This window comes from Polypterus senegalus, chromosome 18 (genome assembly GCF_016835505.1).
Source record: "Polypterus senegalus isolate Bchr_013 chromosome 18, ASM1683550v1, whole genome shotgun sequence".
Classification (NCBI taxonomy): Eukaryota; Metazoa; Chordata; class Cladistia; order Polypteriformes; family Polypteridae; genus Polypterus; species Polypterus senegalus.
The window spans coordinates 1,084,069-1,108,950 of record NC_053171.1 but is presented as its reverse complement, the minus strand read 5'-3'; the positions used below and the strand labels follow the sequence as shown (position 1 = coordinate 1,108,950).

General features: G+C 38.5%; 1 protein-coding gene across 2 annotated transcripts; it reads left to right on the top strand.

Annotated features, from left to right (window-relative positions):
- The first annotated feature begins 2,473 nt into the window (after nucleotides 1-2,473).
- LOC120518656 (B-cell receptor CD22-like) lies at nucleotides 2,474-17,446 on the top strand. Of its 2 annotated transcripts, XM_039741557.1 has the most exons (5): nucleotides 2,474-2,754; nucleotides 3,526-3,792; nucleotides 5,760-6,047; nucleotides 15,095-15,288; nucleotides 16,749-17,446. In XM_039741557.1, exons 1-4 carry the CDS (start codon nucleotides 2,493-2,495, stop codon nucleotides 15,256-15,258), a joined length of 981 nt encoding a protein of 326 aa, XP_039597491.1. In that variant the 5' UTR covers nucleotides 2,474-2,492; the 3' UTR covers nucleotides 15,259-15,288; nucleotides 16,749-17,446. The 2 variants fall into 2 exon arrangements, with proteins under 2 accessions (XP_039597491.1, XP_039597493.1); XM_039741559.1 differs by lacking the exon at nucleotides 15,095-15,288.
- Nucleotides 17,447-24,882: the final 7,436 nt, after the last annotated feature.

Genomic DNA, 24,882 nt, shown 5'->3' with positions numbered 1-24,882 from the left:
GTTTCGCTGAGTTTGTGCCAAACACCACCCTGAACATCTCATCTTCCTCTCCATAAACACAGTCCTTAACCCGTGAATATTTAGTGGGAGTTTGCTATTGGATTGCTGCTGACGGACGGCCTTATATGGGCAGGCACTAAATTACAAACGCCAGTGGCAGCCTGTCTATGAACTTAATTTAAAGTTTAAGTTTACATCGTGCTTTGTTTCCGAAGTAGCAGAACTCATGAATATGGTTGTATATGTCACTAGCTCGCTTCTTATTGTTTCGCTGCCTTCTCAATTATACAATGCATCTTTTCTTCAGCGCTTTTTGGAGGTCTTCCTGGTTTTCTATGTACTGCGTGATTACGTGGGAGGCGTGATGATGTCACACGAAACTCCGCCCCACGCGTTCAAGCTCATCTCCATTACAGTAAATGGAGAAAAACAGCTTCTAGTTATGACCATTACGCGTAGAATTTCGAAATGAAACCTGCCCAACTTTTGTAAGGAAGCTGTAAGGAATGAACCTGCCAAATTTCAGCCTTCCACCCACACAGGAAGTTGGAGAAATAGTGATGAGTCAGTGAGTGAGTGAGTGAGGGCTTTGCCTTTTATTAGTAAATTGACAATGATTTTCTCTTATCTACTGGTCTAGGGACTCATATTTATTTTTCACAATTTGCCTTTTCCCCAGCATAGGCAGAAAAGAGCTGAGCTAACCACTACACCATAGTGCCTACTCCTGTGTCAGGGCATGAGGAGAAAAAAACACAACTAAATTTCCAGCAGCCATCAGAAGTGACATGCAGTCCAGTCAATGTGACATTATCAGTCTTACCTCCAGCCTACAGAATCAGTCTCATCAATGTTGTGAGCTAGCAGTCCCAAGGCACATAAGTCCTAAAAAGTTACAAAAGCATTTCCAATAATGCCCACTAGAGGGGTATATTCCACCAAACCCGGGTGAGATACATGAGCATGATACACAAACACTTCATAAAATTAAAAAAGATTTTATTCTTCAAAAAGATGTTCTGTAAGTCTATGGATTCCAAACAGCACAACAGCAAAATGGAGTGGCCTTAAAACACAAGGAAATCCAAGGCGAGCACAGTTTCAATACAGAATTCCCAAGGCAAAGTGAAAGAACAAAACATAAAGGTCAGAACTGCAGAGAAATCAAACAGGCACAAAGCAAAGAGAAACACAAGAACTGATCAGACACCCAGAATGCATTCAAAATGAACCACCAGGAACTATGGGAGACCTCCTAGATTGATAGGATGGAGGGCAGTGACTGGCGGGTGTCCCCTCCTCTTTAGGGACCACCCACAAAACACATGGGACATAGCACAGGAAGCTTTAAGACAAGATCAAAACCAAAGAGCAATGCACACAATCAAAAAAAGCAACATTAACATAAATAAATGGCACAAAAATGAACAAAAAAGAAATGAAATAAGACTTTGAACCCCAGCTATGGAGATGGAGGTGGTGGGGGGGTTTATAGGGATGGAATTGTTGCTGAAACATTACAATGAAGTGGTGCACTAGTGTGACACGCACAAGAGGATCAGACATGAGCAGTGGTCACAAACTGTCCAACACTGATATTATTAGAGGAGCTCCATCTGCACATGGCTGTCCTGTAACTTCAGAACTGATGACATTTAACTCTCTGAAGGGACATAAACCAAAACTCACTAAGGTCTCTTTTTATATGCAGACCTGTCTTTAAATTGTTGAGAAGCAGCCATGCCCACTGCACTTCAGCACCTCAGAAGAGGTCATCCACCTGAAGCTAAGCATGTTTGAGCCCGGCCGGTACTTGGATGGGAGACCATCTAGGAAAAGCATGGGTATTTGCTGGAAGATGTTTTGGTGAGACCAGGGTCTGTGCGTAGATCCCAATGGCCCAGTGTAGTGATGGGGACACTGTGCTGTAAAAATGGTGCTCTCCTTCAGATGAGACATAAAACCGAGGTCCTGAATCGCTGTGGTCATTTGGATCCTTGGGCCTCCTTCATAAAGAGTAGGGTGTATTCTGATGTCCTGGCTAAATTTCCCTCCATGGCCTAATTATTCAGGCCCCCTAATCATCCCCTGTCTCTGATTGGCTAACTCTCTCTCTCACCACTTCACTACCTATCAGCTTATGTGTGGTGAGCATCCTGGTGCAAAAATGGTTGTCACTGCATCATCCAGGTGGATGCTACACATTAATGGTGGTTGAAGTGGCTCTCCACTCTCTATGTGACGCACTTGGAGTAGTGAGAAAAGCTCTATATAAATGTAAAAAACTATTACTATTACTATTATTATTAAGCACTGAAACTTTTTTAAATCAGAAGTGTTAAAAAAGACAGTAATAAAACTTGGATTTTAATTTTATCTACAAACACAGATTTATGGACTTTAAAGCAGCAGTTTGATTAGCTCTCTGAGTCACTCTGTATATTTGTTTTTTTTTTTTCTTCCCTACAGAGAAAACAAAAGTCACCCTAAAGATGAGAAATCAGACAGAATTTATTTACGGAGGTGACGATGTGACTCTAGAGTGCAGAATTGAAGGGGCCTTACCTGGCTGGAGATATCGCTGGTTCGAAAGCTCAGGAAACAGATGGAAGGAGGTTACTGACATCACTGGAGACACGTACACGATGAAGTCTCTGAGCTCATTTGACAATAAACAGTGCTGGTGTTGGGCTGTCAGAGATGATCCACCTGATTACTCAGAGGTCAGCAATATTGTGACAGTGAAAGTTCGCGGTGAGTTTGTGATGACTGGGAACTCAGAGGTGTGAAAAGGTCACTTACTGTCCAGAACAGAGTAAGAGGAATAGAGGGTCTCTCTGCATGTGGGGGCTTAAAAGCTTTAGAGGAGGGGAGTTTTACAATGAAGTGTAAAGTCTTTGAAATCTGAGATCAATGTGAGGAAATAAACTAAAGCTTAGTATGCTCACCTCAGGAGTGCCACTCATTCAACAGCCTGTTTGTTAACACGAATGGAAAGACGACAGTCTCACATCTCACTGAACTTTTTATCTCTCTTCTCATATAATGTTTTCCTTAAAGGCACCTTGTGGTTTGTTTCCTTGTTTCTTGTTCATGCTGTGTAGTCAGCAGGCTCACTCACATTGTTCTTTAGTGTGTCTGTTCAGCTCTGCTGCGTTTCTACCTGAGACTAAAGGCATTGATCGCATCTTAAAAACAAGAAATAAGCAGTCGTATGAAAATTAGTGAAGTGACGGATTGCTATTTATATTTGTGTACTTTTTTCTTATTGTCCAATGTTTATAGTTTGTGTGTAAATTTCTGAAAACATAAATTACTAAAATCTCTAATAATTGAAAAATGTTGAGGAAACTAAATTTTATAAGCCAACTGGCTGATTTAATTCTACTGTGGAGTCTTCAAACCTGAGACCTGTTCGGAATGAGTATATAACCAGAGGACGTGAATTCTAAAAAGAAACTCATTCCATTTACATGTTTAAAGCAAAGGATGTGATTGGCTGATTTCTTTCTTTTTTGCATACAGCTGGATTAAATATGACACTGAAAATGAGGAATGAGAGGAAACCCGTACACATTGGAGAGAACGTGACTCTGGAATGCAGCATTGAGAGAAGCTTTGCTACCTGGAGATATAGCTGGAGGAAATGGAACCGGACAGATGGAATTAGACGGCTTGAAATTGGAGACACTTTTCTAATTCGGTCTGTGACTCATTCTGATAGTGGAGCGTACTGGTGTTATGTTTTACCATGGGTACATCTCAGTAATGTTTTTCTCCTGACTGTTCAAGGTGAGTGTTTGAGTTCTGAAGGGTCAGCAGTGTGGTCACTAACTGTCCAGCATGACACAATCATAAGGGACCTTTAAATCATTTAAAGTTAAATTACTTCTTTTAAATTGTTAATTTACACTCTGATATCCTATTTCAGGTGATCTCACTGAATTAACATACAGAAATACAGAACAAGAAGGGCTGACAAAGTTCACATTTCACATCATTTGTTGTAAACTTCTTCGAGATAAGAAGCTTGCTGGACATACTGTATTTTGCAAACTTCTGGTTCTCAAGATGCCATGCAGCCTTAAATTCACACATTTGTTTGGTCAGGAATCGAAGTATAATTTTAATAGCAGTCTAAGTATCTCTGATTTATTTTGTTATTAGTTTAACACTAGAATTCCTCAAGCCTACAAAAAAATTCATAATCCCAGCTAGTGCTGGGAGGTATGGCCAAAATTCTATATCACGGTATTTTTCTAAATTATACCGGTTTCACGGTATTCAACGGTATTTTTTCCCATGCATGAGTGGATGTTAACCACATTTTCCATTGCAATTACTGCAGTAGACTGACTAAGAATAACCTATTCCACTGTCATGAGAATTGTACATTGTACAAAAAAAATATTTTAATGTGCACACAAGTATTAATACAGGCTTGCATGGCCCCTGTTTTGTCTTGATAGAGTATTATTTTACTCTACTTTCCCCTTTTGTATTATTAACATGTAGCCTTTGTCAGAATGCCTCAAATCTCCCAGATGTACCACTGTTTATAAAGTACTGTACAATATAACTTCTTTCCACCTTCCCTTCTACATCTATAACCTCAGGCAATTAGGTGTAGTAAAAGACAAGCAGGAGTTAAGTTACAATTTAAACAATGTGTTATTTATTAATATTCATAAATAATAACAATGTGCAAAGTACATTTGAATATTGTCAACCATACAACCTGATAAATGGTGCTGTGTAGTTTCAGGTGGCACACAGACTTGTTAGTTACTTAAAATGTCTCTAGTTAAGGCATCATTTGTGGCCAGCTTTCTTCAGAACAGGCCACATTACCTGTCTCAATATGGCTGCCGAGCTGTGCTTTTCATTGTGTTGCTGGTTCGCCCCATTGACTAAGCATGTAGAGTGGGGCGAGCGAGATGTATGAGCTCCCAATGAATCGACTGAGTGAGTGCAAAGGAAGACGGGAGGTGTGCCAACCTCGGATGGTCTGTCTACGCACTGTGGCGGCAGCCAAGACGGGGGTCACCGGAATGGAGCAGGAACTGCAGTGTAGAGAAAAAGAAAGAGCATCAGTGGCCCCTCTCATTCCAAAGTGGTATTGCTTATCTTCTAGTACCCTGAAAGGTGGTCCCCAAGTGCCTATGTGTGAGAGCACTTTGTAGTACACTGCATACTTAGCCATACTGTATTCTTGCCATTTAAATTGTTCATAACATTTAACCGAAAAACACTTATGCTTTTCCTGTTATTGTCATTGCTGACAATGAGTCCAGCTTGGGTTGAGTGGCTGGTTTGTCAATGGCAGACCAATCTGTTGGTGGTCCTCCTGTAGATACAAGATTCTTGAAGACAGAGGTAGACTTGTATTAGACAAAGGGATCATGGCATTGTTATGCTACTGTTATTTCCATAGCTGGCCGAAGTGTTTCTATGTCACTTTTGTGATATTGGGACAGGTCAGCCATTAGCTAAACAAACAAACAAGCCTGATGGGCTGAATGGTCTCCTCTCATTTGTCAAATTTCTTATATTCTTGACCAAAGAAACACATAAAGGCACAGCTTAACATTTTTTGAGACAAAAAATCAAACTAAAGTCAAATCATGACATTGTCAATTAAAAGCAAATGCAGGGATTTGAATGTTAGCTACAAACTCACTTCATTTACGAGATTTAGAGCAGCTGCCTTGACTCTACCATCTCGGTGTCTGAGTGTAAAACTGATTTCTTCTCTACAGTGACACAAAAAGTGAATCTGAAGATAAAGAATCCAAAGGTCCCATTTTACACTGGTGATGACGTGACTCTGGAGTGCAGCAGTGACAGTAACTTATCTGACTGGACATATCGTTGGTACCACTGGAGCGAGGCAGGCATGTGGAATGAGCTTAAGAACTTCACCGAAGACACTTACACTCTCCAGTCTGTGACTCAGTCCGATGGTGGAAAGTACTGGTGTTACGCTTTCACAGACAATCCTCTGCATTACACAGAGTTCAGCAATGCTGTGATACTGACTGTTCAAGGTAAGCATGTGACAACAGGAGGGTCAGTAGGGTCACTCACCTGTGCAGGACAGAATGGAGGCACTAGAGGCCTTGTCTTAATGTGACTGGTCAGTAGTTTTAGAGGAGGGTAATTTAACTCAAGTGAAGAAATTTGACATGATAAAGATAAGATATGATAAGACGCAGTAAATTAGGTAGTAGACGTTTCATCTTTATGTGTATTTTGAGACAAAAACCTCCGCACTGGACACGTGTAAATAATGCACAGGATGGGTCTGTAGGTCCTGCTTTGTTTTATGCAGGATTTAAACCACTAAGGAAGATCACTACAACGGCGGGCATAAAGAAATATTTTACAAAATAACGATAGACAGAAATAAACAATATGTTATATAAGTACATATAGATGTGAATGTATTTATTAAATAGTTATTTATTTTATTTAATGATTATTATTAAAGAAGCATCCCAAAAATAAATTATTAATGTTAGTTGGACATTTTAAGCAATTCGTACTTAAGGCAGAAGGCCATAGGAAAACAACGGAGTAATAATGTTCTAGAATTGCAATAAATAAGCTGCAGTAACAAATCCTTCATTATTATGATTATTATTTCATGGGGTCTCATATGCATTCTGACTCTTGGAGGGCCCTTTGAGGTTTGTTTTGATCTGCTCCACTCAAAGTAGCTACTGTATTGAGTCCTTATCGCCTTCCTTACACCATTGTTTCCCAATCTTTATGTTCCCGCAACCCAATTTTGCTGTTTGAAGTTCACTGGCAACCCACTAGCAACAATTACAAATAGACCACCTGGGTGAAACAATTACAATTGAGGGCCCTGCTTGGTGAAAAATGCTCACATAGAAATGAGGAAAAATATCCTGCAGTGCTGCCAATCACTTAGGTGACCCACTGCGACCCCCTGGAGTACCAACAGCGTCAACCCGTGACCCTCCAGTGGTGTGACAGTGCTTGAGAAAAACAGCCTTACAAGGACCTTGTTTGGGGAAGGTGAGACTCAGAGATTGGTGTGTGCTGCTCTGAACCGGTAACCCACACAACACCCACAGAGTCTCAATTTGCAATGACCTGCACACTCTGAGGTCGACGTACATCCAATTGGACATACGGCCAAATGACTTGTCCCAAACGGAGACGTAATTTGATACATGACTCTATAGGTATTGTCAAAATTAATTTGATTTTGTTGTTTGCACATGAAAAAGTTATTGCGACTGAGACATTAGTTGCAAACAGTCCCTGGAGTGGCATTGGTTTGTGGCAGAGACGTTACATATGCATGTGGTAATGTGCCTTACTGGCATTACCAGTAAGTAAATAAAATTAGTTAAGCGTCCTCTGCCATGTAAAGAGGGAGGCTTTGTTTGGGGAAAAAAGATATAAAGAAAGGAAACTTGCCTTTTTCATTTACAGTATATAGTGCAGACAGTCGTCTTCGCTGACGATATTAGCGCCTTTTGGGGAGTGTCGCAGTGGGTCTCATGTAGATGGGAGAGACAGCTTTGCCATTGACCGGCCGGGATGGCATTGTCGGTCCTCCACTCTTGCGTTTGCCTCCCGCGACATCATAAGTCTAAAGGAGCAAAAGAGAGTGCGAAGTGCCTTAATATTAGTTAACCCGGTTTAGCACAGGGATCCCGTGTTCGTAGTTGTCTGGGCAGTAGCCCAGGGGAAGGAAGAAAAAATGGAAAGTGCTTACTTTCACTTTATGGCAGAAGCGTAGTCCGCGTCTAAAAAGCCGGCACAGCTATGCGCGCGAGTGCGCGCGCCGGCTGCTCAACTTTTTATAGTAATTATGTGGGATAGTAGACGACGCTTTTCGCAAACGCGTTCACGTCATCGCGTACCCCGGGAGGGATGACGTACGGCTATTTAATTGGTCGGTGCAGTGGCGCCGAATACAAAAGGGAATCATGGCCTCTACAGGGTGTCTTTTCTGACTAGTTCATCTTGGAGGAAGGTACTGTACTTGATAGATCTGCGTTTTAGAAGTTACCAAGCATTACGGCTTGTGCTTTGTTTTTGTAAATATTTTTTCATATAAATATCTCTGAATTAACTTTGGTGGAGGTATTTATTGGGTTGTGGTTAGTGGTGCACTGTTTATTTTTGTATATACTCTTTTTTTTCTGTATTTTGAATATTTTTGGGTGAATACTGTATTATACACTATTTGGAGGAGCAGCTTCCTGACTTGGATCACTGTGGAGGAAGACCGCTTCACATTTTGCTTTGTGTGTATATATATATGGATTCCACTAGTTTGAGTGCAGTATTCTTTTTCTTTTGGGACTTTCAGGAAACATTGTAAATACTGTATATAGTCATTTTGGGCTCCATTTAATTACTGTTTTTGTGTGTCCTTTGCGGTATTGGACTGTGTATTAATATATATAAATTCCGCAGGACATTATTTTTGATTTTTCTTTAAGTGCACCTGTAAATAAAACCTCACTTTATTTTTCAAAAAACCCAACCCTTTTTGTGTCTGTGTCTCCCTGTCTTACACCATCATCCTGGTCACGCTCGGTCCCACATACTAGACACCTAGAGTGTAGGCTGGTGATTCTAATTCCCACCACACGGGGTGTCACATATGCAGTCAACCAAAGTGGTGCTTGGAGAGCAGGTCATCAGTTTCGTCAAATATTAAAAACATCATAAGAAAAAATTCTTATTAAAATCATCTAAAAACAAAGTAACAACAAACAGATGTGCCTGCTTTTACTCTTATTACCCAAACCAAGTTTCAATGTGTAAAGTTCTGAAAACTGGAAATCTTCTGTCTCTGAAACATAAACTTAAATTGTCTTTCACAATGATAAAATGAAGATAATTACAATTGAGCTGGAAAAAAACAATTTAACAAAAAATAAAAATTTTGTACACTGGTTTATTGTATTTACTCAGCTGATGAATCTGGAAACAAACTCAACATACCATCAGATTTTTTAGGGATGAACATCTGAAAGTAGGGCTTTAATTTTAAAGAGAAGCTGACTTCACATTCAAGAACTGGAGCAACATGTGGTGACGTCGGTATAAATGATAAACAAAAAAACAAACCGTTAAATTTGTCATTCCCTAGGTGTGTTTCTAATATATACTGCAATTACTTTTCTACAAATCTTACACTTTATGTTGTGTAAGAGCCATTTCCTAGTTATATAAGATTCATAGATATTTTACCAAGATGACAATGCATAATTTATGGGAGGTTCCTAAAACCCCCATAAGTAGAATTGTATTGGTATATTCTTGCCATTTCTAATAGCTCTGACTAAATATTATTCTCAGTTAGTGACCAACCTTGCCATGTGTAAGGTGTAGAGGGCATATGGTTTTAAACCTTGCCTACGCATGTGCCTACGTGTCTACAGGCCTTTTGAGTGTGTAAAGTAACACGTAAAACAGCACTTATTTAAGTGCATAGCCGTACGTTTAAAGCGTACGAAGAAGTTAAGAATCTTTAAGTATAGAAGAAGAAGTGCAAAAATAAGTAAAGTTTCTCAAGAAAAGCTAAGTTTAGAGATACATTTGTTTTGTTTTTTTTTGCCTTTTATTCTACGTGTGTAACGATTATTTGCTTTTAACTTTCACTACATATTTATCAAACAAACTTTTGGACTGAGAGATTTCTTTCAGCACGCATTTTACCTGTGCTTGATCTTGCCTTATACTTCGGCGGCTACAGGTTGATTTGATCAATGTTGGATTTCTCAAATCTAAATTAATTCCAGATGATTGCTGTCACATTGCCATCTCTCAAACAAGTTCACGGAGTAAGAAGTGACGCATATCTCCGATTTGGCGTAAAGTTGTTGTCTCAATTCCTTTTAGATACTTGATCAGCTTGGGGTGTTTAAGTAGTCTAACAGCATTTTGGATTTTTGTATTACTGTTTCTCTCCCATTGTTTGCTTGACAGAGAGATAACAACTGGTAAATTTTCAAATCAGAAACGTAAATCAGGAGTATGGTATTTATGTGTTTAGTTTTTTTTTTTTAAATAATTGTGGCATGTATTAATTTGCCACACTAAACTGCATTCTAAAGTGAAGCATTTTAGAAAATTTTAGAAAATACCTAACCTAGCTGCATCTACCCAAAATCACCAAAGTTCTGCAGCTTCAGTATACTTCATGGGATTCTGGCAAAAAGCTTGACGCGTTGAGATGATTCCACAGAGAAAATATCTTCATTTTAAAAACTTTAGTAAAAATTCAAAGTAAAACATTTCACACAAAAATAGAGAAAAGATTGGTATTGTAAGAAAAGAAAAGTTTTTGTTTAAGAAAAAATCTGTTTAAAGCTTATATATCTTGTTTCATTTCTTTGCTTACAGTTGAAACATCTCTAAATGTTACAAAATCATTTCTAAATGCTTATCCCAGTTTCATGCTGTAAATGGGTCTTTTGGTCCCCTGCGAGCAATGGGACTTCTTCTAAAGAACAACTACAACTGACTTAATTAACACACTGTATCTTGAATACAGCAAGAAAGTTCGACCTCGTATTAACTTACAGGGGGTAAAAGGCTATACCATTGTCTATGGATACGAAAGAAAATTCAATTCAAAATTGTTGCTGTACTAAAATGAGCTTAACTTAAAACATTAACTTCCTAAAATTGACACTTACATTCTTCTATTTTAAAATGGAGCCCAGAGAGCATGAATCCAAAACGTAAAAAACAAAAGCTTTAATTAATAACTTAATTTAACGTGTGCTCTTTAAACTGACAAAGGTCTGAGGCATGCTTGTGACAGGAAAAGTAAACTGTAAGTAATAAATGTCAGCACAGACTCCTGGTGTGATGTTCTTCAGTTAAGGATTCGATTCCTGCTGTTTGTATGCTCACTGCATTTCCTCCAATCCCCAATTGTCCATAGCCTAACGGTGGCTTCAGATTGCATGTTTTCTTACTTTTGTCTCTCCAGTTTTGTTTCATTAACACTTATGTTCTGCCATGCCTTGTAATGCATGATGCTCTCCATTAAATTTTCCGAGTGTCTGATAGCGAGATGTGGAGATGTCAGTATCCTATGAAATCATCTCATTTGAATATGAGTGCACATCTACCATCAAACCACTGTGACTGTACACAATTTAAAATGTGAATCAGCACTGGTGGCACTTATATGCTCAAATCATACCTTTTTATTGTGCAGTGCTGGTGCAGATACTTAAAACTTGCCGACACAGTGGTTTAACAGTACATGAACACTCAAATCAATTGATTGTTTTTTTTCCTAAATGGGGCCTCAAATACAGTCAAAGTTCAATATAACATCGGTCCTTCTGGCTACAATCTCAGTGCAAAGAAAAGCAATTATTATTACTATTAGGAAAATGGCAGGGTAATAATGTTCTAGAAACTGGCAGAATCTTTCACTATTATTATTATTTCAAATTTATATATTTTTTGACTCTTGGAGGGGCCTTTAAAGTTTGTTTAGAATGGTGCTGCTCCACAATGCTAATACTTCTGCATTCAGCCCACTCTGCCTTCCTTACACCAGTGTTTTTCAACCATTATGGTCCCACAGCCCAGTTTTGCCTTTTTAAATTCATTGATGGCCCAGTACTAGCAATTGTAAACTGTCCCCTTGGTGAAACGAGCGGAGCTGGAGGTTCCCTTGGTGAAATGAGCTCACATAGAAACATGGACACACATTGTACATTGCTGCAGATCGATTACGCGACTCAACGTAACCCACTCACAAAACAATGACTGCAACCCGTGACCCACTGGTGGCAATGATCCAGTGCTTGAGAAACACTGGCTTAGGTGATCTACCACAACGCACTTACTAATCAACGACGACAACCGGCGACCCAGTGGCTGACAAACAGTGCCTTACATGGAGCCAGCATGTGGATGCCAAGACGCAAAAATGGGTTTTTGTTAATCTGTACCAATAGTTACACTCAAAGTTACCAAATGGCCAGCCCTTTTAGAGCCATAAGTCAAAGCACCTGTCACACACATGCGATTGGGAGGCAGCTGAAGGGCCTAAATAATAGCAGTTCCACGCCAGACCAGCATGGGGTGCACTGACTGTCTCTTGAATCTCTTGCAGACCGTCTATAGGAAATCCCACAGGGACCGGCGCCACTGATGACATCATTGTCCAGCTCCGGTGCCAATGATGATGTCACTTCCGGTCCTGACAACACCACTTCTAGCTCTGGCACCACTGATGATGTCACTTTCCGGTCCCATTCCACTGATGGCATCCCTTCCAGTCCCAATGACATCACTTCCGGTTCTTGCCCAGATTAAGTCATTTCCTTTACTGGCCTTTAAAGCCGCCATCTTGTCTCAATAACTTTATTTCTGTTTTGGAATTGGATCTATGAACATCTCTGTTCTATTTAAAGCTCATTTTTGAGCAATATACGGGTGGCTGCTCCAAACCTTCATGATGTCTAAGACACATTATTATGACACACCACAATATATACAGTATATCTCAGAACATTCCCAAAAAGAAAATGTACAGTAATCATAATTAAATATAATAAATCAAAATGAATTTAGGTTGCACTCATATGTTTAATTATAAAAGTTTCTGGACATACAGAGCATTGTTCACTTCCCTCTGTCTTTCTTAAGGTATAATTAAATTCTCTCTACTAATTATATTTTTTTCATTCAATCAAACAGCAGATAGCCGTTTCTTGACATTTGAACTGGATGACCCATTCATGCCAAGATGGCCATGATAATGATATATTTATTAAAGACAAGGGAGAACAAGAAGTGCCCAAATAAACAGACAATAAATGAAACCCCACTGCCTCTATGGCAGCATTGGTCAAGCTTCAGAATGCCTTTCAAGTTTAGAGGTGGTCCTGCTTTTTTAACCCTTTGAACCCTGCCCTCCCCAGCTTTTTGGCACTATATTCCCAATCTCCCCAGCAATTTTCAATAATTTCGTGAACCAAAAATTCTGATTTGTAAATATAAAATTGTATTATATTATAGCGATATGATAAGCCATGATGTTATAACAACAGATTGATACTAAAGAACAAGCAGTATCACTTACAGTCTCATAGCTTTCATTATTTTCTGCTGTCCATTATAAGGACCTAATGCCATAACAGTTTTTAGTGCCAGAAGCAATGAACAAGAACATTTCACATTATTTTCTCCATCGTTTGATCAATAGTCCTGCAACTCTCCTTCTCTACAGGGCTCTTACTTCAGTTTTCGATTGCTTAAACTCCCTTCCCTGTCATGCCATAGCACAGATGTCCTCAGGCGAATTCAAAGAGGAAAGAAATCTTCTGTAGAGCAGAAAGCCAGATCTCTTTGCCTGCTTGTATTTATCTGTGTACACTAAGGAAAACAGCAGTGTAAATTGCATAAGTCGTGTAATAGTGTAATACTTGGCAGCAGTATGTTATGTACATAATCAAATACAGCAGACGCTGGTATCTCAGCCAGCTGGGTTATGATGGCAGGGGAGTGTAGTGGCCTTCCAGGACTGTGCCTCCACAGAAGTGAACTGCAACATTTAGAGAGCAGAGTAGTGTAACAGATATGTGTAGGCCATTATTCATGGTTATGTTGATAGATAGGTGGGCTGTTATACCAGCCTTTTGGGCATTTCCTGCTCTACAGCTGGTCCGAAAACCAGTCTACCATATTTAAAGGGTTAAAAGCCACCATGCTATATCGCCCCCTAGTGTCTTCTGTTGTCCCTGCACTCCCTGATTGTTCAGCAGCCTTTAAACAACCAGGCCTCTCAGACACTCTGAATGTCATCCATTGTTTTAAATTTATGAATTGTTTCTTGGCCATTAAGCTTTTGAAAAGCTTTCATTAGCTGTCAGGGATATTTACCAATGCTGTTATATTACATTCTAATGGAAATGGCCCAACATGGCCTGATAATCGCTCAAACAATGCAGCACAAGACAGATGCCACTTCTTGACAATACAGAACAATCTCAACAACTTGCAGTTAGATCAAGTAATGGATAACAGCTAACAACGCTGGAAAGCATAGCATCGATTATTACCTAAGGGTCGTTTAGAAATGCAGGTTTAGGGATAACTCTGTAAACATTTGTTAGAAAGTTTTCTTTACATGCATTATACTGAAGAATTTAATATTATTGCAAAGGTATAAAAAGGCTGAAATCAGACACAAAGAAAGATTCAGGCAAGCATTCATAGGTGTTAATTGACAAGCCCAGCCAGTACTTGGATGGGAGACCATCTAGGAAAAGTTTGGGATGCTGCCGGAAGAGGTGCTGGCTAGGCCAGCAGGGGGCATTTTCCTTGTGGTCTGAATGTGGATCCAAATGCCCCAGTGCAGTGACAGGAGACACTATGCCGTAAAAATGGTGCCATCCTTTGGATACGATGTGAAATTAAAATCCTGACTCTCTGTGGTCATAGATGATCTCTGGGTATCCCTCGTAAAGAGTAGGGTGTATCCCAATGTCCTGGCGAAACTACCACCATGGCCTAGTCATTCTGGCTCCCTAATCATTACCTGTCCCTAAATGGCTATCCTTCACACTTTCACCAACTAAAATGTAATGTGTGGTGAGCACACTGGCACAGTTATGTCCAGATGGATGCTGCACATTGCTGGAGGCTGAAGTGGCTCCCCACTCACTATGTAAAAGCTGTTTGAGTATTGAGAAAAGTGCTATATAAACGTGAAGAATTTTTGTTGTTATTATAATAATAATAATCAATTAGAAAGGCATTATGTGTAGTCAACAACTTACCAATAGACCTCCAGCTACTTTTGGTGATCAATTACTGTATGGCTGTCTGCCTGGATTCTGTCCTTTTCTTATTAGACCATTATAATAATTTTATAGCATATCCTAAAGGAGCAAAGTTAAAATTTCCTCTACAAAAAAATTAAATGAAAAGTACATTTATGCCAAGATATAAATGAAAGAAAACAAAGTTGAGGTGTAGTATGTTTTTGAATTGGAGTGTTTGATTTTCACCATTTCTCCTGATTTTAACAATAAAAATGGAGAAACTCTTCTTCTTTTTCTTTCAGTGGATTATTCAACAGTAAATGAAATTCGAATCGGATTATCATTTCTGGTGCTAATTGTGCTGCTGGTCCTGGTGAGCGAGTGCTTCTGGACCAGAGTGCTCTCTGCCTGCAGATCTGCTGAGGGTGATAGTGAGGGGCACAAGGTCATGCGAGTCTTTGAATGAGACGGGTGGTCCCAGAGATGACATATTAGGGTGAGTGTCTTGAATAAAATAACAGGACTTTGATTTGGTGACATCCATTCTGATTTAACTTTTGTTGTTTTCTTCTGCAAATGTTATCAGTTTGCAAGTTAACATAGGAAACCATGAAGATACTTTAAATCTTATTTACGTTTTGAATAACCGTCCAGATTTATGAACAAAAAAGAAATCTAAACATGATATATGGAAGTGGCAGAGGTCAATAACCTTAATGATTATCTGGTGGGCAGCGCAGACACAAAGCTGTCAAATCAGGGTCCGTAAGCAGCATCATGAGCATTGGCATTTAAAAAAGAAAAGAAATGTGTACAAAATGTGCTGCCAGGTTGTTGTTTGTTTGCAGAGCACAAAATACTGCAAAGAGCATGTGGTGTAAACAGGCCCAATTACTACATATGAGAAAGCAAGGAGAATGGTGGAATTCTATATGTATGACAGTGTCTCTTTTCACTTTCTCATACAGTCCATGCGCGTGCCAGCCTACTTTAACTATCTCATAAATGAGCATTAAATGAAAAATGGTAAAAAAAAATCCTTAAATAAACAAAGCCAACAAAATGTGTTCATAAAAGTATTGTTAAAAATGTGCACAAGTAGAGAAAATGCTTCATAAGTTGTAAGCAAAGTCTGACAATTCTAAACAAAATATCAGAAGTGACGATATGACTGAGATTCCATATTTGACTTTATTGTGCTCGTAAACAGCAAACAAGACCCCAGTGGTGTGACACATCCATCAAATGACCAAGTTCACCCCATCAGGGGCTCACACTCCCATATGGTCATGAAATCTTAGTCATGATCGATTACATGAAACCATGAAGGCCACCTGCTAACATAGCAAAAAAATGTATATATAAATAAAACCAAAAACAACACAGAATGACCCATTCAACCTTAAAGGCAGACAGGAAAGAAATAAGAAGGCTGCTGAGGGATCGGTTTTGGGGGGACTGAAGACCACTGGGTGTGCTGCCACTGTCAGGTCAAAGATGGTAAACTGCAAACAAGACAAACACAAGTCACAAGAAGAAAACTGGGCCAGATCAACATGACTGAACCACACAAGCTGTGTCATAGGAGTTAGAAGGGTGTTACTTAAGTACACGTAAGACCTTCAGGCTACAACATCTGCTGTGGCCAGCATGAACTTCATAACTGTCATACAGCACCACCTGCTAGGTAAAGGCAGTCAGAACAGCAACAGCAGAAGTAAACTTAGTACTTTATCAATCCAGAGTTCCAATTCTCATGCTAATAAAGAAAATAATGCAAATTATTTTTTAACTAAAGATTCTTTGTTAAGTTTCATCCTTTATATTGAGTTTGAAGTCCAAAACCCTGAGCACTTTTTAGTATAATCTGCTTAGATTAATCAGGATTATCAATCAATAACAAATTCTATTTTTATTTTGTATAATACATACCTAACTGTGATCTTCTATTTTCAGTTGGCTTAAGCGACGATGGCTGCAATTCCTGTTAAGAGTGAAAGAACAGAAGTGAACTCGAGGACAACGGTCTGCATGCTTCATATCTGCACTGTTTGCATTTCCATTTCTTTGCTTAGCAAAAGCTTTTATCCAAAAGGAGTTCCAAAAGAGGTCAAGATAATCAAGGATTGCTTGGGATCAGGTGTGACAGGACAAGCCCACAAAATTAAATATCTCAAGAGGCAAGTTCAGAACAAAATGCAAGCGAGTTACCATTCCTAAATTACGAAAATCTGACATCTTACATCACTGGCTTTTCAGATATTTTGAAATTGTTAGACTTTATTTTTGTAACTTCGTCTTTTTATTTTTGCAATTATGAATCACTTTTGGCTCCTGCCCCTGTCACAAAACACTTTATTTACTTGTAAAATAAAAATAAATAGTTGACGATCCTGCCGTGCTTCTGGGTCAATTTATATAGTACCTCAAAAATGACCACCGACACCAAATGACTATCCACCAGTGACATCACATGTCCACCATCATTCCAGTGTTGCCTTTTAAGTGTCTTCAAGACACAGAATAGCCGGCAATCATCTCCTTGTGGCCATTGGAGAATCGCAGGCCTGAGTCATAGTGGAGTAATGGCATTTGATAAAGCAAATTGTTCATGATCCTTCTGACAGTTTCCCCAGTCTGACTCTATTTTGCTATGAGCACCAGCATCTTGTGGCTGTTGATGCAGTGCGTCGTGGGTCAGCCTGAGAGCCAGCGACTCCACTAAAATAAAGGCACTGCACTTTCTACTCTACCTGTCACCTTACTAAAATTCAAATAAACCCAATAATTTTGTATGCACTGAATATGTGGGATAGGGTATAAAGAAAGTTGGATTAATGTCCATCCCGCCATCTCCATACAACAAATTTTTAATTATCTAGATCCATGCATTGGAGGTAAACCGGTCTTCTTCCCACCATGATCCAAGCTAGGCATCTCTGCACTCTGAGATATTTTTGAAGACTCCTGTCTAAGCGCATTTTAGTCTTTAAGGTCAAACTCTGACATTGGTTCTACTATTTTCTGTTTTGGTCTCCAGTTTAGATCGGTCCTTAAGGTAATAATAATAATTGTTTTCATTTATATAGCACTTTTCTGACTACTCAAAGCGCTCAGCAATTGCAGGTTAAGGGCCTTGCTCAAGGGCCCAACAGAGCAGAGTCCTTTTTGTCATTTACGGGATTTGAACCGGCAACCTTCTGATTGCCAGTGCAGATCCCTAGCCTCAGAGCTACCACTCCGCCTAAGGTATGTATTTATTTATTTTATCTTTTCCACTTACCAGCCATCAGCTGGTGCCGCTAACAAGAAAAGACGGTGATTTATTTTTATGGTGGAGATTCCAGAGATGCACCAAGCCTTGGCCCACAACATCATTTTGCCTCATTATTTTCTACTGCTTTATCTTTCTTTCTTCTCACTAAACAGAGACTGATGGAAAACAAAGCAAACCAGTAATCAAACAGCAAATAAAGAATGTAATGAAAACAAATGAAAACAACGATACCACCCCTGTTCCCCTTACGGCGATTACACATTAAATACAATAAAGCACAAAGAAAACACACACAGTAAATCATGAAAAACATTCATGAAAAATGGCAACAGATGAAATGTAATGATGAAAATAGATAATCCAGAGATCCGCACGTTGAATGGGAATGTAAAGATAGTCCTACCGCTAGTTCTGGTGAAGACGGGTTCATTCTTTGCAGGATGGCCATGAATCCACTTACAGTCCTCATGTACACAGGCTGACAATTCATATACCAATCACAAAATGATCCAAGACAAAACGAATAAGTACAAGTAACCCAACAGAAGGCAGACAGACAGAAACTTGAAATACAAATTACAAAAACTTTTTTTTTGCTTTTGGTCACTGGCCACCCTTTTTAAAAGCCGTGCTGATATCCATTGACCCCAACAGCCCCAGCACCCTCAGAAGAAGACCAATCGGAGCCACTACAGGGACTGCTGGGAGTTGCAATTTCAAATTCCATTGGCTACTTTTATCATCCCAAGCTGCATTTTCCTCTACAGCTGCTTCCGGTTCTCTTTACAGTACAGTATTTCGACGGAAAAAGCCATAAAAATAGTGGAGGATATTTGCAGCTTCCGCTAACAATTATTAGATAGGTTCTAAGGAAAAATCCGCGAATGTCTGAGGCCGGGAACTCTGAACCGTGACTTTGAGGGGTTCTACTGTATCCAGGGTGTCCATAAAGTCCATGTGCAATTTAAAATAGTTGTAACTTTGTAAGTGTATGTGACAGAAAGAATCTGTAAAAAGGATTAGAAAGAAAAAACACTTTTTATTACTCTTGTTAATTTTCAACATGTCCACCATCATTACTAATACGAAGGGTAATATGATTTTATTACCCTTTTTTTTTTGTTTTTTTCCTTCCTGGCCATCGGACCTTACTTTTATTCTATGTTAATTAGATTTTCTTAAATATTTTGCCTTTTTTTCTCTTTCTTCATCATGTAAAGCACTTTAAGCTACATCATTTGTATGAAAGTGTGCTATAGAAATAAATGTTGTTGTTGTTATTGTTCTGTAGTTCTCAGAAAACATTTTCAAGCTGATTTCAGTAATACCAGCAATCACATCAGTTATCCTCACTTGCAAGTCTTCTAAAGATCGAGGTTTGGTTGAATAAACATTCATTTTCACATGTCCCCATGAAAAGAAATCCAATGGAGTCAAATGTGGTGAATGTGGAGGCCAAGAAAATGGTCCACCCCTTTCAATCCTTCTGTTAGGGACTTTCTCAAGTAGAAACTGTCTAACATGCAAAGCAAAGTGACAAGGAGCACCATCTTGTTGAAACACTGTATTCTCTATCCATCCTAATTCTTCAAGTTGAGGAATAAAGTAATTTTGCACGCATTTCTAAATAGCTATCACCATTAACAACATGCCCTTCAAAAATGAATGGCCATATGACTCGATATTTTTCCCAAAGGACACCACACATTAACTTTGGGAGAATCCCTTTCATGTTCAACAGACTCATGTGGATTATTAGTTCCCCAAATACGGCAAAAATAAAACTTCTAAAGACAAAAAAATAAAATAGATACATCAAGCTGTCTAATCCTTTTAATGAATTCTTTCTATCACATATACAGTACTTACAAAGTTACAACAATTTTAAACTGCACACAGACTCTATGGACACCCTGTATATCCACTTGTAAAAGATAATTTTATATTAACTATAAACCACATTTATTTGGCCACTATAACTTTAAGTTGACCTAATATTTCTACTACTAATACTACTCTACTTCTATTTGTATTAATCATGTGTATGATATCGGTATAAATTTTTTTTCCTCTATAAATCTTTGAATGGTGTCACATAACTGACAGAACATTTTCAGTAACTATTTGATTAATGTCATATTTTTCCAGTGATTAAATTAACTGATTTCTTTCTTATCCAATAAACACTGGCAATGTTAGTTCACAAAGATTTATCTAGTTCTATATTTCATCTGTGATCAAACCATTTAATAGTACTGTTGGTAGTGATACAGACAGCGTAAGTATTAACTTCAAAAACTTCAAGTGTTACTAGTTTAGGCTGATAATGACATGTACAACAATGACCAGAGATAAAGTTCTTATACAGACAACCACGCTCACATTCTCATGCTCACATTGACAAAGTCGCCCTGATTTATATCCAGCTGTGTTCAATACTAGGTTACCACCATTGTTTACTACTAAAGACTGACCATATACATCTGACAGTAGGTGTCAATCCTTTCCTTCAGAAGACGTCATCACTACTCTCATTAATTAACTCACTGGCCCTTTTCAGGTTCACATTTAAATTATAGGGGTTGTATCCATGCTTTTTATTGATGGTAAAAATCACAAACTGCACTCTCAGCAACTCTTTGACACTCCATCTCTGTTGTGCCCAATTATTAATTTGTTTGGCTATTTTCTGTATTACTTAGGTCCAATAAGCCATAATAATAACTATTTGTCCTGTATTGACACCAACAGCTACTAGTTTAAACTATATCTCTATCTTTGTTCAGGTGTGAGATCTGCTTGTTCTGATATATTTGTGCAGCCCTTCCAAAAGTAGCTGTATGGGAAGACTCAGCATGAACACTGCCCTCGAGGCAGCTCTGGCCTTTACTATGGTAGCTTGACAAGGTAACTGTTTCAGGGGTAGTGATTTAGGCATCCTGATAGGGGTGTGGCCTGTGAGTGGAGCGACTTCTGGCCTTTGCTAAGTTACTGAAGCTGAGATAGCCAGCCTCGGCCACTGCGGCCTGTGATGAGAATCAGTGATGAGTGAATGTTAAAGAAGTAAGTATTGGGGGGTGTACATGTAAAACAAGACTAATAATTTGAGCATTTTCAGTATTTAACTGTCCAACAATATTAAAAGAGCCCTATATAATCTTTTGTGAACATTTTTACACAATAAAACATCTCAATCTGTCACACTGAATCTTCAGCTAAAAAAATTTGTTTTCTGCTGGAATTGCATTTGGTCTGATGCAGTACCCACATAACATGATTCATTTGCTTTTCGTTTTACAACTAATGTGAGAAAGGCTCTGTTATTGATTGTTTTCTAAATTTTGTAGCACTACCTGCACTTTAAACACCTTTTATCAGTACTTGTCTCAAGTGATTATGGCAGTTCTACAGATAAAGAAACCAACTCCACAACCTAGTTAATTTATTGCCTTTAGGAGTGTTTTGCAATAATTTTATGAATATGTCAGCGTGATTTTTTTATTAAATTTGTTGTGTTGGTGAATCTGAAGAACAAGAACTATCACTAATGTCATTTTATTACATGTGTTGATGAATTTATTTATCAGTTTACCAAACCGTATGTTGTTCCTACAGTAAATTATTATTGCCGAAAAGATCAGATTGACACGGAACTTATGTCACTTTTTTGTAAAACAGCGGAAAAGACACTCAGCTCATATTGTCTCTTATTTTTTCTACTTACCTGATATTAAAACTGCTGCATTTGCAAAGTGTCCTTCAGTAATTAGAGAGCTAGTGGTTTAACACGTGCACTCAGGAAGGCCAAATGGTAGTGAGATTGAGAGAGTGAGCTAAGGATTGGTTTTATTTACAATTGTTTTCATTTTCCCATTTTCATGTTTTTTATACCAAAATTAGCACATATTTTTATACTTTAAGGTCTGATACCTCTACCTAAATGTGTGATCTTTTGCAAGTTTCTTTTCCAGTCTATGCTCCAACTGTAAAAAATGTAAACATATCTTGATCTTGCAAGTCAGCTTGGATAAAGGTTTCAACTAAATATACAATATTAAATATAATCTTTTAGTTTCTAATCTAAAAAGCTACAGAATGATGCCTATTTGAATATGCAAATCAACAGATTTAGACCCTTCTGTTCATTTTTTCTTCAAAGACAATGGCAAAAGCATGTGTAAAAAGGAAGAATTTCCGAGAATATGAAATGGAAGTTCTGCTCAGTGAAGTGGAAGCAAGGAAACATGCACTATTTGGTGGCTTAAGCAGTGGTATAAGCAAGAAAAAAGGAAATCGATGGAGTGGTACAGCATGACAAAAGCACATAAAAGTTCAAGTTCAGAAAATCACACAGTGCCCAAAATAAGAAAGAAGTGGTCAGATATGAAAGTCGGCATGAAAAGGTGAGTTGCTACCCACTGTCTGAGTGTCATGTGGAAGCATATTAGAGCCACAGAGAAAAAAAAAAAATAGAAACACAGTGAAGGAAAAAAAGGTCTATGTCGAGGTTAAAGTTGAAATGTCTACTTTAATTTTGAAATTTTGAGTTAAACTCAATATTTATTTTGTCTACCGAAGAATAATGCCATAATCATTATCTTAAAATCGACGTTTAATTTACTAGAGTTTCTCAAACCCCACTGTCAGCATGTTAAATGCTTTGTATTCTAAGTGTTCCCTGACAGAGTCGTTAATTTCTACGTGTTTCTTAAATGGACTTTCTCTTAAGCCGACAGGAGTGCTCAGGCAGTGATCACAGAATACATTGCATTCAGGGTATAGCTCTCTGAATGTTTTAAAATGCTGAGATGTAAGTTTGATATCATTTTCATGATGAAATGCATTAAAGTATGTATTAGACATGTGGAGGCATGGAAACGGAAGCGCCAGCCCAGCAAGCATCAAGCACAAGGCAGGAACAATCTCAGCATGTCAAGCCAGCTCATCGCTGGGTGAATACGAGTGCACATATACACGAGTAGCATCAATTTAGCATCGGCAAATTTTACATGACTTTGGAAGGAAACCGAAGCACACTGAGGAAACCTACCAAGCTCCAGACAGGGAACCCCCTTACTGCGAGGCAGCAGCGCTTCTCCCATGCCATTGTGCACCTACATGTTTAATTATTAACAGTATACATTATTTAAATGAAGTTAACAATTTATCTGTAAAATGTAATATATTGTATATACTCGAATATAAGCCGAATTTTTCAGCACCCAAAATGTGCAGAAAAACGTCACCCTCAGCTTATAATCGAGTCAGGTCCCGCTGCGAGTGAGAGAGAGAGAGAGCGAGACAGCCGGACAGACACACACACCGCGAGAGAGAGAGAGAGAAAGAGAGAGAGAGAGAGAGACACACACACGAGAGGAGAGAGAGAGAGACACACACACATACACAAGAGACAGCGAGCGAGCTTAAGGCAGAGAAGGCGGTTAAAGAATGCACCGGGCTTGTTTTTAAAGATTTAAATTAATGTACGGTAATTTTTCCCACCCTAAGCTTATACTCGAGTCAAGAAATTTTTCCAGTTTTTGTAGGTAAAATTAGGTACCTCATCTTATATTCGGGTCAGCTTATATTCAAGTATATACGGTACATACTTAAATGCATTTCATCATAAAAGTGAGATCAATTATACATCCTAGTATTCTAACAGCACACAGCTGCAAGAGGATGGCTCTTGGAAATCTAAATTGACTTAGAAGCTGGTCGTCATCATCTGTAAATACATGCACTCTTCTAATTCTTCCATTTGTGATTTCTTCTAACAATAATAAAGCAGACATGGTAGTTGGAATAGATTGGCCATTCCGTGCACCATTTTATTGTTACAGACTGATTACAATCAAGTGCCTTAAATGTCTAAATGATATACAGTTAATTTTGGTGTATTTAATAAACCTGTGTCATGGATGTGAATATGAAAAACAAATTCTGGGTGCTGCCCGTTTACAAAACGTGTGTACTCTTTACGGCAAGCTTAGTTTTTATACATCTCGATGTGAGTGTGGAAACGGGCATACACAACATTTTTGTGTGTACACACTGTTTATACATGAGACCCCAGGGTTTTTGCCAGCATATTCAATAGCAAATTGAAGTCTTACTCTAAAGTTCCTTTCGGACTGTAAAGGCTTTTCACTGGCACACCATGCATACAGTACAGGTCAAATTTGTGAATCTCTTTCTAATTTTAGATGCATGAACTTTGACACCAGCTGTTTCAAGAGATATCTACAAATCCCACAATGAAATGAATGAGTTCTTGGAGACTTCTTTTTGTATCATACAATTTTCAGGGCCGGACAATCATGGCCATATTAACAGTCGTTATAAATTGTGTAGATGATTTTCCTTAAAGTTGAATGATTGATTTCAAATAATCTGGTTATCTTTTTAAATCCATTGCCAACTCCTAGGCATACACAACATTCTTTCTGATATACTTAGAGAGCTCTTTTAATCTTGGCATGATGACACCACAAATACTAACAGTACAAAGAACATCAAAGCAATGTGGTTTAAATAAGGCAGGGTACATTTGCATAATCTACAAGAAGGTGCTAACCTTTGGCACCTCATCTGGAACACCTGATTCTAATTTGATTTCAAGTGGTGATAATTGAAGGAGTGGACTTAATTTTTGCATGTGACAAATTGGCTCGTATGCATCATTTTTCAAGTGTATTACCTTTAACTGTATGCAATATTTGCATGAAGATCTACTGTTTGCCTGTTAAAATTTGCTGAGGTAGTCATTGGGGAGGCACTAACTTTTTTTACATGATGCTAATTTCTTTTTTT